Below are 17,939 nucleotides of genomic sequence, written 5' to 3' on the forward strand. Positions count from 1 at the left end.
CCTCCAGTACCTCTGTTCCATCCCCAGCTCTGTGCTGTTCACATGGACCACAGCAACCCCAGGGTCAACTCTGGGCAAGGAGCCCTCCCAGACCTGCAACCTCCCCTTCTCCCCACAGCCCCGCATCCCTGGGGCAGTCCTGTGGGCTGCAGCATGGGGGATCCCCATGAGCTGGGTCATCCCCATAGGACAGGAACCCACCAGGGCTGTTCTTTGCCACCCTCTCCAGCCATGAAACCCCCAGGGCCCTGCTCCTGCTGGCAGGTGACTGCAGGGTGCGAGGCCACGCTGTGGCCGTGACTCACCTCTCTGCTGGGAGCTGTTTCTTCATGCCTCGCTCCTTCCTTTTCCCACTTGTCTCTCCACTGTGCCAGTTTGGCTGCACCCCAAAGACAAGGGGCTGCACAATAAGGTTTGAAGGGAGGGCTTAGGAACCTCTGCATTGTCCATCACCACAGCTCCCAGGGGCCTTTTTGCCAGGAGGTGACCAAGGGGGCAAAGGGAGGCCAGGTTGGTGGAGGTATGTGACCTGGAGTGGGGTCTGCATTGTTCTGCCAGCCAGCTTTCCCTCCGCACCATCCTTGTGGCAGCCCAGCGTGTGACCCAGGACATGGGGACCTGCCCCAGGCTGGGCCAGCCACAGACCCAGAGGTCGTACATGGGGAAATCAGCTCTTCAGGCACCAGCCTGGTTTCTCCAGAGCATGCCCTCCTGCAAAAGGGAGTCCCACATGGTTGACTGATGTGTTTTGGGCCCCTGTGTTCTCCTGCCAGGCCAGGGCAAAGTACTTTCCAGCCAACCATGGGCGCAATCCCCCAGGCAGGGATTGTGCCCCAGCCCTGCCTTCCTCAGTGCTGCTGAGGGTGTTTTCCTGCTGCCCTCTTCACTTTGCAGGGCAGGTTTTGCTGCGGACGGGATGGTGTTCTCCAACAGAGAGTGTATCTGGCAATTGGAAGAGGGTGTTTTTATTAACAACAAATTAACTGTAATTGCCATTTCCACTACAGCCACTCCTCGCTCAGGCAGGGTTCCCAACCATGCTGGTCCCTGAGACTGCCGTGCCCCATCAGATGCCTGAAGGAGCACCTTGCTCTGGGCCCAGGGGCATGAACCTGGAGCAGCTCTGCCCGGAGAAAGAGCCAAAGTGCCTTTCCCTGCACTCGCCTCCATGTAAGGCAGCAGCAGCCAGAGCTGGGCCTCGCTCCCGCCCTAGCACAGCGATGATGAAAGGTGAGGAAGAACTGGTTTGTGCTCTGATCTCAGAGCCGAACCTCAAAACAGCCGCGGACCAGCACACTGGCTCCCAAGATGCTTAGGGAGGACAGGACAGCAGAGCCAGCCTTTCCAGTGGGACGGGATGGTTGGAGAAATTCATCGTTCCCCTGGAAATAAAAATAATAATCATAATAAAAACACAAAGCCAAAGATTACTTATACGCACACAAACACGCAGGCACGCACTCTCTCCCCATCTGGCTTTGCCAGCCTGACTCATCGCTAATTCAAACAGCCCACACCTTTCCCTCTCCCTCCATGGGACGTTTTGAACAAGTCTCTGGGGAAGAGGCAGCAGTTTTGCTTCAGCCACGCCACTGGCATCAGAATGTCACCTTTGGGTACTGAGGGCCCCAGGACCAAGACACTGTGGTACCCCCATCACAGGTCACTTGTGTCCCAGCACAGCCACCCCCACACAGGCACCTCTCAAAAAGTGGGGCAAGCGGAGGGTGGAGGTGGCTGTGGAAAGGACAAGTGATTGAGCCTGATGGATCTGTGACACCTGTGGATACAGTCCCATGGTCCCATGCCTGAGCCCACAGGGGAGACATGACATCCCAAGCTGCTGTCACCCTGCCTGGACACACTCATACTTCCATACCCACTCAGGGCAGACCCCAAGGTTAGGTGTTGGCCCCAGGGCACTCAACGTGGCCCCAAAACACCAGCCACCCCTCAGGGATACATCAGTCCCACTCAGCCATTCCTGTCTCTTTTTCCAGCTTGACTGCACAGCTGCAAGCAGGACACCAGGAATGAGTGGGACCAGCCCTGCCCAGCCCATGTTCACAGCACAGCTACGTTTCCGCTTGCAGGGCAAGGAACCCCAGGGCATCCCCCAGCCCTGGCCGGCCGCCTGGGGTTGCGGCAGCAAGCACAGGAGGAGGAAGCCACCACCACCCTGGGTCAGGGCAGCGCACATAGTACAGCATGCTCCCTGCACTGCCAGCACGGCGTCAGGTCTGGACAAGCCTCAGCCTTCAGAGGGATGCGTGCATCACAGGTAATCAGCCGTGGGAGGGAGGGATGGAGCCAGACCTGCTTGCTGAGCTCGGGACCTGCCAGCACGCTTGTGCTGAGTCACCAGCTATTAACGCAGGGAAACCTCAGCACCTGAACCCCACCAAGCTGCTGGGCCACCCCCAGGAAGACAGCGGGGACGTCACACGTGGCCAGCTGGCTGCCACCAACCTCCCGGTTGTGACTGCAAGGCTGGTGCCACAGAGCTCCCACTGCAGGGGACAACAGAACGGGACCACTCGGGAAGACAGGACCAGCGAGGCTCCCGGTACGGTTTCGGCTGCCATTCTCCTCCGCAGTGACTCACCGCAGGACCAGTCACACCATCCCAGTGCCGCAATTGCCCCATCTGCAGATTAGGGAAACTGAGGCACAGGGAAGTGGGGTGACTCAAGAGCTGTTGCACAGGAGATGCTGCTCAGATGCCGAGGCTTGGGCGTTCCCCATCGATCCTCCGCAGCTAACTTAAGCAGAAATGAACATCGATGTAAATATTTACTGACAAGCAAGCCCAGCCTCACCCTCTCCTCCTAGAAGAAAGCTTTAAAGTAAACTCTCCTGGCTCTTTCATGTTTACATCTTGTTTATTTATTATACAGCAGATCACAATATTTCAACAGTTTGCATATAAAGAAAAGTAACATTTCAGAGTGCGAGAGACCTAACGTGCCCAAGCAGAGAAATGTTAATTAACAATATACACAGACGGGAACAGTGCACTTCCCAAAGCCGAGACTCATCTATGTTCCCAGCTGGAAGAAAAAAAATATATTAAAAAAAGAAACATTATATATTACTGCTTTGTTTAATTTACAACTTGCTTTGCAGAAGCTGCACATAAAAAGACTCATTTTCTTTTGTTTTCTCTTTTTTTTTCCCCCTCCACAAAAGTTTCAAGTATAGCAGAGACCTGGGCATTCATAGCTGGACTCACTGTCCTTTATACACTAAATTTAAAAAAGCAGCATGGGGAAGGCAGCTGCAGCAGTACCTGGTGTCATCCTGAGGGAAAGAACAGGACAAATGAAAGCAGATGAGAGCCAGGAGAGCCATTTTAGGCTCCCGAGCAGAAAACTGTGGGACTGGCCAGGACAAGACTGACCAGCAAGGTCATAAGCTGGTGATGGGCACATCCCCACTCCTTGTACAAGGCAATGCTGTGCTGCCAACCCTGCAAACCTTTATAGCCACCAGCCACAGTCAGGTCCCACTCTCGCCCCATCCAGCCTGGACTTCTGGGTCGGAAAGTTTGTTCTGACGGCCACAACCAAGAAGACCAGCAACGCACTTCCCAGCACCATGACCCATGCACGCAGTGGCTGCAGGTCACGGACCAAAACCAGCCACTACAGTCCCTGGAGCCATGGGGGTGCCAAGATGATGGGGAGGTAGGTTTTTAAGCTGATGCCAAATAAAAGCAGGAGCTCTGGGGACAGACACCTGCTGCACCAGCTTTGTCCCACTGCCAGCGACCTGGCTGGGGGGGACCCTCCAGCCGTGGGGAGCTGAGTGGTGGTGCCTGGGAGACACTTCTTGCAGCTTTGCTCCCCATCTACACCCCACAGCAGCCCTTCTTCACCACTCGGCTGAGCCCAGCTCTCACAGCAGGGGCAGGAGGAGAAAACTAGTTATCAACTACAAGCAGAGAAGGCTGGGCAGCCGGGCTGCTCCCCAGTGCCATCCTTAGCCTGACGCTATTTACACCGTGAGCTGGCTCCAGGGACACTGAGTCCGGCCATGGTCCGCCGCTCACATGTGCCGCTTCATGTGGAGGGCAAGGTGGTCGGAACGGGAGAAAGCCCGCTCGCAGAGGTGGCACTGGAAGGGCCGGTGCCCTGTGTGCTTGCGGTAGTGGCGGGTCAGCTCATCAGAGCGGGCAAATTTCCAGCCACAGCCTTCCCAGGTGCAGTGGTAGGGCTTCTCACCTGCGGAGGAGAGGGGGTGTCAGTGGGCTTGTAGGTCCCCATCCTCGCTATGCCTTCAATCCTGTGCTCCCCTGTCCAGCACTCCCACCTTTTCATGTGGGCACCCCTGCCTGCCACCCTTAGAAGGGGGCCCCACTGTGTACCCATCCCCCGCACACCTTTGCCTGAACCCACCCTTCCTTTTATCCCCCATCTTCCTGTCCTTTCCCCTGTGCTCTCCTGTCCCATGTGGTCTGCATTGGGCCTGTCCTCTGGACACAGCTGCCCCATAGCAGCCCCTACCGCACTTCAAACTGCGGGTGCTCCCCTGCCTGTCCCTACTGTGGGACCACACGATGTTCCCCATTCCAGCCCTGTCACAGGGTCTCACCATACACCTCCAGTCTGTCTCCCTGCTCCATTTGTCCCCTCCCACTTCTCCCCCAGCTGGGGGGCTTCGCCATGTGCCCCCAAGGCCCTGCCTCTTGAGGCATCCCTGGGCCCAGGCGTGTAGTCTCATTATGTACCCTGGTCCCAGTGTGCCATCACCTGGCCCCACCACGGGGGTCCTTTTGAGTACTCCCGAAGATATCCCCCCTTGCACCCTGCCCCATACAGGACCTCTCTGTCCGGCCCCGTGCCGGCTCCAGGGTCTCTCTGGGAAGCACCCTCCCGAAGACCCTCCGTGCACTCCCAGACTGACCACGGAGGTCTTCGCCGTGTGCTCCGGTGCCTTTTCACACCCCCAGGAACCACACCGGAGAGGGCTCGCGGGTCTCACCGGGTGCCCCAGTCCCCCCTGCCCGGGACCCTTCGCGCATCCCCCCAGCGTGGCCGCCCACCGCGGCGCGCCCTTACCCGTGTGGGTCCGCATGTGCGCCTTGAGGTGGGAGCTCTTGGTGTAGGTCTTGCCGCAGCCCGGGTATTCACAGTTGTGCGTGGCCGTCCGCTTGCGCGCCCACGAGCGGCGGCCCCGCTTTGGCTTGCAGTCCTCGGGGGGGGCCCCGGCCGGGAAATACTCCAGCACCGGGGAGTTGGGCGGCGTGACCAGCAGCCCAGGCAACCCCGCCGGGCCCGGCCCCGGCCCCTTCAGGGGCTCCCTGAAAACACTGAAGTGTCCATGAAACTGCGGTGGCGGCTGCGGGGGGGCGAAGTGGGGCGCGTAGCGGTGTGAGGCCACAGCGTAGTGCGGTGGCGGCAGGTCAGGCAGGAGGTGGGGGTCGGTGCCTGGCAGCGGCTCCTCGGGGGGGCCCAGGCGGCCATGGGTGAAACCCGGGTAGGGCAGCGGTGGCCCCGGCATCGGTCCCGGCCCGGGACCAGGCGCCACACGTGGCTTGTGCTCGCTGCCGCCCGGCCCCAGGTACTCGGCGGCAGGCAGCCCCAGCATGCAGGCGCGCTCCTCTGGCTGCTCCTTCTTGATGCGGTGCCCGAAGGGCTGCGTGGGGTCCAGAGGCATCGGCCGGGCCAGTGCCGGGTGCAGGGGTGGGTGGTGGGGCGGGGGGCCGCCGGGCACCCTCAGCTCCGTGTACTCCCTTCGTTGCAGGTCGCAGTGGCCGGGCAGGTCCGGGGTGAGCAGCTCGGCCACGTAGCTGTGGCCCTGGCCCTCGGGGTAAGGCGCCGGGAACTTGCCCGGTGTGGGGTAGGAGCCGTCGCTGTCATAGGTGGTGCCGCAGCTCTCGGGCGTCTCGGGTAGGGGGTAGTTGGGACCGGGCGGCCCCTGCCCGCCGCTGCTGGTGTGTGCCAGGATGAAGTCTAAGTCCACGAACTTGCCCAAGTCGTCCTCCTCTCGCTTGACAGCGGCGGCGCCGTCCTGCTGCAGCATCCTCTGCGGGAAGAGGGGCGTCAGAACCTGCGGGACGACGGCTGCGGCGGCGCCCGCCGCTCGGGCACCGCGCTCCGCGCCTCCCGCTCGGGGCGGCGGCTTCCCCCAACCCGTCCGACGGGTCGGCACCGCTCGGGCTGCACCGCCCCCGAAGCGCCTTCCGACGGCGGGAGGGGGGCCGCCCTCACCAGTCAGGCTGAGCCTCAGCCCGGGACGCTCTGCCGCGTAACCCCCTTGCCGCCCCCTCCCCGGTGCCCGGTGCTTACATGGAGCATATCGGCGGGCCGCTCCTCCAGCGGCATCAGGTTGGCGAAGGTGGAGATGGAAGGTAGGGTGCTCTCGTCCACGGCCGCCGCCATGGCGGCCCGGGCGGGGGAACCGGGGCGGGCTGGGGGAGCGCGGAGCCCGGCACCGCTCCGCTCCGCTCCCCGCGGCGGCAGCGCTGCTCTGCGCCGCCCCGCGCCCCTAAGCTGTTAACAGCATGGCTGCGCCCCTATTGGCCCGGCTGACATTGATATTCACCGCCGTCGCCTTCTATTGGCTCTCCGATCGCCCGAGCCACGCCCCCTCTCGTGGGGCTGCCCCGGCGGGCGTGTGTCCGCGGCCGCCCCGCTCCGACGTTGCTCCTTCGGCCGGGGGATCGTGACTGGGGTCCCGCGTCCTGCCCCACGCTGCGACCGTGGGTTGCGTAGGTCCACTCCCGCCCTGCCCCACGGCGGGAGAAGGAGCAGGTGTGCGCCTGAGGATCGCAAAGCCCAGGGTCCCTGCTGCCTGTTCCCACAACATGAGTGGGGCAGCGGTGCCCCAACACCTTGGCCCACACTGCAAGCAAGTCAGGGCGTTGTAGATCGCAGAGCTGGGGGTTCCCCAGAACCCCGCCCCGAGTGGGGCTGGGGCAATGGCCGTGTTGCACACCAGCATGCATGAATGCAAGTGGGAGTGTGCCAGGGAGGTCTGGTGTGGGCTTACAGCTGAGAGCATGTCAGCCAGTGAGCCAGACACAGTGATCACCATGGGGGACACGGAGTGTGTCAGCGAGCAAAAGTGCCATCGAAATGGGTGCTCACGTGAGCCGGGGGCTGGGCCGGGGTGACTGAGCCCTGGTACCCCCGTAGGGCTCACTTCACGTAATGGCGTCCATGAGGCCGCGTCCTCCTGTGCCGGTGCTGTTGGTGAGGCAATCAGCAGCCCAGAGCACACCAGCTCCCATCTGGCCGCACGCAGGGTGCGTGTGGACCAGAGATAACTGCCCAGCAGACCCTGCTGGGGGGCTGGCAGCCTGCCTGCATCGCTTCATCTTGTCCCACAGACCCTGTGGGACGTTTGCCTGCCCTGCCTGGGGGCCAGCACTGTGGCCAAGTCCTCAAATGTCCTGCTGTGGGGGACACGGCTCACTGGCTGACTCTACCCACTCCACGGAGCCCATGGGACAGTGGCATCTGCCCAAGGGCTTCCTACGGCAGAGGACACAGAGTGACGGGAATGTCCCACCTTGCCACAGACACTCAGATACCCTTCTCCGTGCTGGCAAGTTGGGACGTGGCACGGAGACCCGGGGCACTGGGCAGGCCTCCCTGGGGGCTCTCTGCTGCCCTGTCCAGCTCACAGAGAGACCTTGTCTGCTTGGCCCCCAGCCAGCCAGTACCAGGAATGGCCCTGTTACTGTTGCGCTTGTCAAGAAGCAATGGCCCTTATCTCCTGGAGCCTGTCTCCCTGCTTTCTGGGGCTTTCCATCCCCAGATACCTTTCTAAGAACTGGGGCTGCTGCCTATGCTATTCAGAAGTAAGGAGTCGATTAAAAAAAAAAAAAAAACAAAAAAACCCAACCAAATATAAACACCAAAGGTGAGGTACGCACGCATACACACACACACATGCTACTTCTGGATCCAAAGCTACTCTACCAGTTGCTTTCATCACCGCACTTTAATTATAAGGGTGGAGCATTGCAATAAATTATTTCAGTAATCCAGTGGAACAACAACGATTCAAATCTTCCCTCTTTTACCAAGAATCCCTGCCCTGGTTTCCAGAGCACACGCTGGGTCGCTGCCCGGGGCCCGCGTGCCCGGCTGCCGGTGAGGGAGCACGTTTATAAATTCCACTCAGCAGGTCAAAACACACAAGCTGCAAAGTCCTTCCTTGGGAAAAGTCACCTCCAAAGTGGCAAAGTCAAGAAGCATGCAGGCATCACCTGAGATCTCTCTTAGCCTGGTCCCCAGAGTAGCTTATTTAAGTCACTGCTTAATTCCATTATTTGTTTCTTGGCAAAATAATAATTAATAGCAAGGCAGTTCCTGCCCCAAACTTTTGTAGATAAGTGAGAGCAGATGCCACAGGAGACAAGCACTAATCCCACTTGGTTTTCCCCTTTTCCAGGCATTTTTGGCGTCTGTACGCATGTGACGCTAGTTTATTTTAAGAGAGGCATCGCCAGCAGATCAGGTTCATTTTTGCAGCCAATATTTCTTGCAAATGTGGTATATTCCCCAGGAAACTCTTATTACTGATGCTGTGGTGGGAGAGCCGGCGTGGAGGGGTGCCACACCACGCCAGGCACTGCACCAACACAAGCGCTGCCAGCATTGACCTCACAGGGAGCCGGAGAGGGAGACGCGGGAAGGATTTGCCCTCTGTGAGCTATGGGGTGGGCACGGGGGGGTCCCTGCCGGCCCCTTGGGCACAGCACGGGTGACCTGCCCCAGCAGGAGCTTCCTCCAAGCCAAGAGGGAGATGAGCAGGAGCAGGGAGTGCGCGCACAGCCCACTGTTGACAGAAGCCCAATTAGGAAACGTGGATTATCTCCCGTGCCACTACTGCAGGCTGTAAAGTCACTGTCATGCCAGGAGATCAAACGGCAACCCAGCAAGAGAGCAAACAGAGGGTGGGAAGGGCTGCGACGGTGAAAGAGGAAAGGGTTAATGGTTATCCCTGCTATCCTGCCATACCCAGCCTGCTCTCCCCAGCGTGGTCTCCTCCCTGCTGCTGCAGCACCCATGGGACAGGCAGGGGTGCAACGCCCCACAGCACTGCTGGAAACACTGTCAGTGCCCAGATTGCCTGGCAGAACCTCCAGGAGACCCAGGGGCTACTCCACAACTCACCAGGGACTGAAAAATACCTGCAGTGTGTTTCCTCCCACGCTCCGTCAGCTGGAGTGGGGAGCCTGGAGCAAACCCAAGGACCCCTCATCTAGGGCACATCCACCCCATCTCCAGTGGGAACCGCGGAGCCCCTCTAACACTGTCCACAGTATCATAGCCCAGAGAGCTTTGGTGGGAGGCAAAACCCAAGCGCTAAAAGCTCTGCACCATGAGGAGGTACCTTGGGGACCCGTGTAGCAGGACACACCAGGCTGCTGTGATGCTCTAGGGTTACATCCCTGGGAGCAGAAAGCAGATCTATCTGGGTTTTGCTCTCTGTTCTCCCCTCTAAATGGGGCTGGCCTGCCTGGAGAAGGGTTCAGTAGCCCCCAGACCTGCCTGAAATCTCCAAACCCCCTTCCCCTCCTGAAAAGAAAAGAGGAACCGAAAATGAAATTAAAGCATAATTCAATCCGGAGTGGGTCCAGAGTAAAGTCATCTGCTCTTATCGTGTGCTGGCAGGCTCTTCCCGCTCTGCAACAAACACAATGTTATCAGGGCACAGAGGGCAGATTCGTTTGCACCGGCCGAGAGAGCTGCTGTGTCCGCCCTGCCTGCCCCGAGCCCGGGGAGCACTGGGGTGCACGGCCAAGAACCGGGACTGCCAGGGACTCGGGGAGTCAGGCTGGGATCTCAGCCCCAGGATGCGCTGCTCTGGCTGGGGGGCTGCATCCAGGCTCCCCATACAGCTCACCATCGGGAGGAGATGGGTCAGGTACCTCCCAGTGAATGTCATCATGGAGTAAATGCTGTGAAGGGACAGGGCTGCAGAGGGACAGGGATCAGGGGTGACATCTTTGCGTATGGGAATGTACATGGCCCCATCTCCCATGGGTGCTCCCCACTGCCCGCCTGAGGAGGCTGCCAGCTGGCATGTTTGCCAGGTCCCAGAGTGCCCACCGAGCCGGCAGAGCTGGGCACCCTGAGCCCCGGTGTGGAGGCAGCACGACACCCCCAGACCCCACACACAGTCCCAACCCCGCTGCGCCGCCTGGACTGCATCCTGCTTTGATCTCTGCCTGCTGCCTGGCCGTGCCCTGGCGGCTGCAGGGCCAGCGCAGCCCTCTCCATCCTTCTTTATATACCCCTGTTATTTTTAACTCTGCCTACGCAAATCCCGAATCCGGAATGAGCAGCGGCCGGGGGCCAAGGGGAAATGGACATGGTGCAAATTTCCTGCCCTTTTTACCTCTCTTCCTCTATAACATACAGCAACGTTTTTCCTCGCTGCTCAACTTTCACTGGTACAGGAAAGCTGAAAGCACCGAGCCCGGCATGGAGCCGCAGGGTCCTGCGCCACGATGGACGGGGTATCCCCCCGCTCGGTGGGGACATCACACCTGGAGCAGTGCCAAGGGACCTCCCGACCTGTAGCACATGCCACAGCCTCCATCGGCAGCACGAGGTGCTCGAGGTGTCCAGCCAGCCCTCGCAGCAGTGGCCTCACGTGCAAACGTGTGCGCTCACGTGCCAGCCCAGGGTCGCATCCTGGCCCCTGCTCCAGAGAGCCCCCCCGGCCCCAAACACAGCAGCCGGGTCTGGACTGCAGCCACAGGAGCTGCACACTTTGGCTGCCACCAACAGCAGCACTGGAGAAGACCTGTTCCACCCCAACAGCTCATGGGCTAAAAGGAGTAATTGCTGTTTTCTGGTCCCTTGTGAGCGACAGCAAAGACTGGGATGAACATGAGATATTTGTCCAAACATCTCTTGGTTTAATCATTCAAGAAAAAGGCCCCAATACTCAGTGCCACTAGATTGCACAGGGAGTTGGGCAGTCAGCATCATGATACAGCTGGGTGGCACAAGGCATGTGTGCATTAGAGCCCTTCTCTTGTGTGTTGGGGTTTAATAGCTATGCATCACGTACAGGCAATTGACTACAAAAGTTTTGAATAATCCAGGTAAAAATTTCTGCCACTCTCTTCTGTACAGCCTCCACCCCTCTTCCCCAGTGACACTCTGAGGTATTCAGGCTCCAACGAATCCAGACACTCAGTGGATGGAGGAAAACTCCATTGCCCATGTGCACAGGCAGGGAAAGTGCAGATGCTGAGCCCCAAGCCTGTCAGCCCTTCTCGATGGGGCTCCATGCTGCTTCCCAGCCCAGGGAAGCCCCAGCTCATCCTGGGGGCTGGGTGCCAGTGTGGCCATGGCACACATGGCACTGCCACCCCAATGGGTGGACAACTTTCTGGCGGGAGGTGTGGCACAGAGCTGAGTGAACAAGCTGCACCACAAGTCACCAGCACCTGTGGGGACACATCCCTGGTGTGAGGCAGCAGGGGACAGCCCAGGGGACACCAAGACAAGCAGTGGGTGGGAGCCAGGGAGCCAGGGAGCCATCCTGCTCTGCATGGAAGCTGTTTTCCAGGACACCTGCTTTTGTTCTTCCTCCCATGCAGCTATCTGCCCACAGCTGCCCCACAGGTGTAAATCACACACCATAGAGCATTGCATGGAAAAGCCATCCCGCCACTGTCCTGCACCCCCAGGACACACAATGCACCGAGGTCACCCACTGGGGTGCGGGCACTGGCTCCCAATCGCAGCCAGCCACACGCAGATGCTGCGGTGCAGTTGTGCTCATGCAGCCCACGAAAGTGCATCCTCCTCCTGCCCACGACGCGTGTGGCAGCGTCCAGCAGGAGCAGCGGCCGCCTCGTGTCAGGAGCAAAGCTCTTTGCGCTGGCATTACATAAAGCTGCTTCATTCTGCTCCAGGAAGTGGCATTTAATTACCCAGCCTCCCTGGTAGTAAATAGGTTTGCAACACATTACAAAAGGCTGGATTATTTTTTTTCCCCCAACCTTGCTCATGTGCTGAGCCAGTGAGCTCATCCCCTGGGAATACCGTCTCCAAAATAGATTCGCTCCCTTGTTGGAAATAATCAAATGGGAATCCAAGCTGGCTGAGCCCAAGCCCAATTCCTCCCTTTGTTCTGGGGCTCTGGCAGTGAAGGGGTTCGGAGCGGGGCGACAGGAACTCGCCTTCTCTTTAATTGGCCTCTGATGATGAAACAATCAACCAAACAATTTAGAAATGTGCATCCAGTGAGGTCATCGGGAAAACTTCTCTGGGAAGGAGCCTGGGGAAAGGAAGGTGGTGGTAATCCACCTGCTCCAGCCGCCTTGGCAGGCCTCGCCGAGTGGCACAGTGTGGCATTGCACGGCTACCCATTGCCCCTTGGGCCACCTTGCTGTGACTTCATGCCTGTGGCCGCCTTGCTGGGGTCAACACCAGGGAAGGGGACAGTAGGACTTGTCCCAGCAGGCTGAGCTGAGCAGCGACAGGGGGTAAATGGCACTTCTTCCTATCCACCACGGTGCCAGCGCCACTGGCAGGGTCACAGTGTTACCAGCCGCAGCCCATCCTTAGCTGCTGGGTACCCATTTATCCCATGCCAGCACCAAGTGGCAACTCTGCCCATCTCCATTCCCAACCGCCCCAGCCACACTGTGTGTGCTGCCGCCCCAGTGAGCATTTCTAGGACAGGATCTGCTATTCCAGGGTGCTGCAGAGGGAAAACCATCCCATCGCCACAAGGGCTGCCTCCCTGGGGATTTCCATCCCTGGCACCCTTTCCCCAGCTTTCCACAGCCTGGCGGGAGGGCAGCCACCCGGGAAGGGCTGGCACAGCTCCCTGGCCCCAGCTGTGCTGCCAGGGCTGCCCCGGCTTCCCCAGCTCAGACAGAGCAGGCTCTGGCTTGGCATGCAGCAGGGGCTAATTTTGGCCCAAAGGGTTTCCCTTCAGCAGACTGTGCTGCCAGCGTGGTTTTGAAGACAATCTTAGCTGGATTCTTCCTTCCCCGGCTGCCAGTGACCCGGAGCCAGGCTGGTGTGTTTGTGTTGTGTGCGTATGTGTGTGTGTATCTCCAAACCGCAACAAATATTTCATATTAGTTTTCTTTCTTTCCCTTTTTTTTTTTCCCCCTCTGAGCCCTTGGCTGTGGTATTTAAATAGTAGGTGTGGTCCCGGTGCTGCGTGCCAAAACCAACACCAGCTCCGGAGCAGATAACCCTACGAGCAAATGCCGCAGCGAAACCACGCCGAGCTGCCGGGAGAGCCGCACCGGGACGGGCAGCGGTGCCGGCTATGGCCATGGCACAGCCCCATGGGCAGGTGGCACATGGGCACAGTGGCCGTGTGGCTCCCTGGTCCCCTACATGATGGCTGGTCCAGAAGGGCCAGGGCGGAGGGAAGAGGTGGTGGAGGCAGTGTGTCCAGCTGCGGGGTCATGCACTTGCTGCTCGCTGTGCGCAGCTGGGAGCTGTTTGGGACGGACCCGGATGGTCTTCGTTTTTGTTTTGTTTTGTTTTTTAATAAATCAAGACAAACCATTTTTTTTAATTGCCTATTTTCCACGTTTTAAGCAATCGAAATATTGTTTTCATTTAAAAAGCTAGTTTTCTCCCAAAAAAGTAGAGTGCAAGCGAGCAGTAGGAGAAATCCCTCCAGTGTTTTAAGAGCAGCTCACAAAGAAACTTTCTTACGCCCTGATGTTTTTCTCATCCAAGCCAAAAGCCCTGAAATATGGAGAACGTCATGTATTTCAGCATGAGTCACTCACAGAGAACCGGCTGTTTCACCTACCCTGGTGGTGCTGGTGGTGCTGGTGTGCACTGGGGACAGTGAGAACAGAGGGGCAGTGGAGGCAGAGGGTTCTTCTGTGTGTTCTTGGGCTGAGGATGGACAGACACAAATCTGGGCAAGCAGGAGAGGGATGAAGAAAGATTGCTGCAGACCCGGAGCCTGAATCCTGCCCTCCCTTTCACCAGGGCTGCAGCCATTTCTGGGGGTGGAGAGGGGTTGCCTTGAAGCACCCGTTATGCTTTGAAGTTTTGTGGCATGAGCAAAATCCCCAGGGAGCTCATAAGCTCATCTGCAGGCATTAGCGCACACATGTGTGTGGTGCTGGCCATGCCACAGCCAGCTGGGTGGGAGCCACAGCACCCCGGCTCGGGCAGACCCTGTGCCTGGTGTCCCCCAGGGCAGCAACCACATCTGAAAAGACCAAGGAAGATCCTTATCACAGCCTTCAGTCCCAGAGCATCCTGCGGGGGCTGGCCAGGCAGCAGGTTCCTCAGAGGGGAGGTTCTCATAAGGTCTTGCTCCTGAGGGACACGGTTGCCATCTGCAAGTCGTGGGATAGAGGGACAGTCCCTCAGGGAGGGATTAGGGGGAAGCCTGAGCTTTCCCATTCCCAGCACACACATCCCACTATTCTCCTGGCTCCCTGAGTGGCCCTGATGTATCAACCCTGGTTTGCTCCTGCCCCAAGCCCTAGGGGAAGCAGGCAGAAGGGGTACTGCCATCCTGCAAGCGTAGTCTCGAAGCACCGCCCTGGGGTGAAGGGTCCCTGGGATGCCCCAGATGCTGGGGGCAATGCCAGGAGACAGGGATGCTCCTCTCCACCTGCTCCAGGGCACCGTGCTGCCAGTGCTGGAGCCCAGCAGCCTTCCTGGAGGACGCATGGGGAGAAGCATCCCCTGAGCGGATAGCGCTCGGGGATGGCTGCAGGCTGCTTGTCCCAGCGCTGGGCTGGTGCACAGCCACGGCCGGGAGTGCAGCGGGAGCAGCCAGCGCACCCCTCCCTGCCTCCTGGCCCCGCAGCGGCTGCGGCGCTGGAGCGGAGCCGGCCGGGCGTGCAGCGCTTCGCCAGCAGCACAAGGTGCACAGCGGGGCCGGGATCCACCCAGCCCGTGGCAGAGTAGGAGGGTCCTTGGCAGATGAGCTGCTGTTTTAAAATCCACAGCCGAGCCGGCTCCCTGCCCAACCTCAGCACGTGTTTGGTCTAGAGGCAAACAGCCTCCAGCACAAACCCAGCCTCTTGTAGCCTCCATTTTCCCGGCTCCATCTTCCCCGCTGCGCCTCAGTCCTGGTCCGCCGCTACCTCCACGTGCCAGCGAGGGGCTCGGTGCAGTTGCGGCATCCTCTGGGTCCCCACGGACCACTCAGCATCACTGGCACGTGTCCCAGTGTGGAAAGGAAAATAAGGTTCGGATGTCACCTCCCCAGTCAGGAGAGGAAAAATCTTTCCAACAAAACACGTTTTTAATTCCTCATCAAGCATAACTGGTGTTGGACACCCCAGCCCCCCAGATTCCCAGCCAAAAAGGGAATTTTCCACCTAAGTCAAAGCAGAGCCGTGTGATTTTGCAGGGACAGACATGGAGGACGTGCCCTGCGCACCTGCCTGCCTCCTTGTTTTGGAAAGCAGTGGTGACTGTGAACAAGTGACAATCCAGGACTTCAAAGTCCCCTGCTCCCCACCATGCCAGTTCAGCCCCTCCTGCTTCCCTGGCACCCTGTGCACTGTGGAATGCAGGGGGTACCTGGAGGGCCTTCCCAGGGCTGATGGCCCCAAAGCAACCTCCTCTCACAGAGACACGGCGTGAATGAGACCTGACTGAACTCGTGGCACAGGTGAGGGCAAGGAGGCTACATGGGCCATGCCCATGCCACAGAGAGGCCAGAATCTGGGCAAGAGAGAGGGGATCTTTGGGAGTTTGGGGCTGCAAGTCCACCCTGGCTCACTGCTGTCCTTCTTGCATAGCCCCGCACCCCTCCTCCTCTGGGGCTGGGGCTGTTGAGGGGCAAGGAGGGTTTCTACAGGGCTGCAGCTGGGCTTTTTGGGGTTGTGAAGCTCTCCATGGGGCTGGGTCAGCCCCTGTGGGCCATGGGACTAGGGGCTCTGTTGGGCTGTGTGTGGGGCTGCCCCCAGGGCAGTGGGTAAGGGTCCACACAGGGAGGGAGCCCAGCTCTGCTGCCCAGACACTCCCTGTGCCAAAGCCTTTTTGGACTCTGCCCTTCCAGGCTTACAGCCCAGGGGTGGGAGGTAAGGAGCCGCGGGGTGGTGGGCAGCCCCCCCACACCATCCTGCCCAAGGCAGGGCTCAGATCAGCTTAGGGGACAAGTGTGGGGTGGCATGTGGGATGGCACAAGGTGCCCAGGGCCAGTGGAGAAGCACTAGGACAGTGCTGAGAGGAGGAGGAAGGAAAGCCCTCTTCACTGCCCTGGGGTTGGGGTCTGCCACTTCCCAGCAGGGACAGTGGCCCAGCCTTGCTCTGAGTCTTTGTGTGGATTTAGGGAGCTGAGATGCTCCTAAAGTCACCCAAATCCAGGTCTGACCCAGGAACTCTGCCCCAGTTCAGCCAGTGCAAATGGGGTCCCAGCAGGCATAGGGGTTCAGGGGACACCGGGGCTTGGAGGACACTGGAGGACTCTGGCTGTGCCCAGTCACCTCCCCCAGACCACCACTGCCCAGGGTGGGGAATAGCCTCCCCCAGCCTCTCTGCACCTCCCCATTAGCCCAATCTGATGCACTTCAAAGCCGGGAGGTAGCTGAGCTCCAGGCTCCCGGGCAGGAGCAGCCTGCCCTCGGGACATTAGTGGCAGGCACGGGGACATGCGGGCAGCCCGGGATGGTGGTGGGGATGGTGGGGGATTTCTCCGGGAATCTGCACTTCCCATAAAGGGGCTGGTTCCGGGAAGGCATTGAGGCTGTGATGCCTGCACCTGAGGCATCAATGGGACAATTATGGGGCCACTCAAGCTGCCTGGGAACCTTTTTGTCCCCAGCCAGGTCTGCTTCCACCCGAAGGTGATTTGGGGATTCTTCTCCTCTCCAAGTCCACAATTGCAGGGTCATTTGCATCTAAAATGGGAGCTGGACCCTTTAGCAGCTTGTCTACTCCTGATAGCAGGGGCTGGCTGCCTGCTCAGGCACTAAACCCGCTAACGCAATCAGCGGAGCCAGAGGCTTCTGCATATCAAAGGTCCCCGGGCCCTCTTATAGCAGCTTCCCGGCCACAAACCTCCCTTCGGCCACCTTTCATCACTGCCAGGGTGGCTGTCACGCTGCTCCCTGGCTGCGGGGAAGCCCAAGGAAGAGGGATGGAGAAGGGCCACCAGCCCTCCCCAGGTGCCAGGATGGAGCCACTGCTGCGCTCTTGCCTGCACCCCTCTCCAGCACCCCACTGCTGAGGTTTCCTCCCCTGCAGGGCTGCATGGAGGAGCTTTTGTCCCCATGCAGGTCGTGGAGAAACGTGGCCGTGGACAGGCCGAGGAGGGGGCTGCAGCCCCCACCACCCGCACAGGAGAGCTGTGGGGCCAGCGCAGGGCAAGAACACCCACAACCACAGTGACTCACGTGTGGGGTTACTAACAACATCCCAAAGGAAACTGGCTGGGGCAGCCCTGGCCCACATTCCCCGCTCCAGGGAGTGGCAGTGTTCTCATCCCACTGCAAGGTGTTCCTAGGGAAAGGACTGGAAGCCCTGGTGCCACGTACTGGTAGGGCGAGCACCACTTGACACCTGCCTAACGGGGCACCAGGTACTGGAGGCTGGGTTGGGTGGCCTGGCTGTGGCTGCTGCATCCCCCAAGGCGTGCTTGCAGATTGACCATCATCTCCTCTTAGGAAAGTTCTTTCCTCCTTGCCCATCCTCCCTGCATCCCACAGGGCCTCCCCAGAGCACCTGCCATGGGTGTGGAGAGGACACTGCCCCACAGCCCAAGGTGGCATCACACTGCACCTGCAGGTGAGACAGACCTGAGCCACCTCTGCATCCAGAGGGATGCACTGAGTGCTCCCACACCACGGGCTGGTGGCCCTACGCCTCCTGCTCAGGAGGACCCTAGAGCCACCTCAGGTCACCGCATAATCCTTGCATAGGCAGGTGATGGAGACCAAGCCCTTTCTGGATGGGGTCCTGGCTGTAGCTCTCCTAGTGTCCATCTACGGCAGTGTCGCAGGTCTGCTGAAGGGA

At 59.5% G+C, this 17,939-nt stretch overlaps 1 protein-coding gene across 1 annotated transcript; it reads right to left on the reverse strand.

Moving 5' to 3' along the window:
- Positions 1-2,863: 2,863 nt before the first annotated feature.
- KLF17 (KLF transcription factor 17) lies at positions 2,864-6,560 on the reverse strand. The gene is made up of 3 exons (XM_082052445.1): positions 6,291-6,560; positions 5,061-6,027; positions 2,864-4,223 (listed from the first exon to the last, which is right to left on the reverse strand). The coding sequence occupies exons 1-3, from the start codon at positions 6,381-6,383 to the stop codon at positions 4,048-4,050; spliced, it is 1,236 nt and encodes a 411-aa protein (XP_081908571.1). The 5' UTR covers positions 6,384-6,560; the 3' UTR covers positions 2,864-4,047.
- Positions 6,561-17,939: the final 11,379 nt, after the last annotated feature.

This window comes from Streptopelia decaocto (assembly GCF_964273445.1).
Source record: "Streptopelia decaocto genome assembly, chromosome: 5".
Lineage (NCBI taxonomy): Eukaryota > Metazoa > Chordata > Aves > Columbiformes > Columbidae > Streptopelia > Streptopelia decaocto.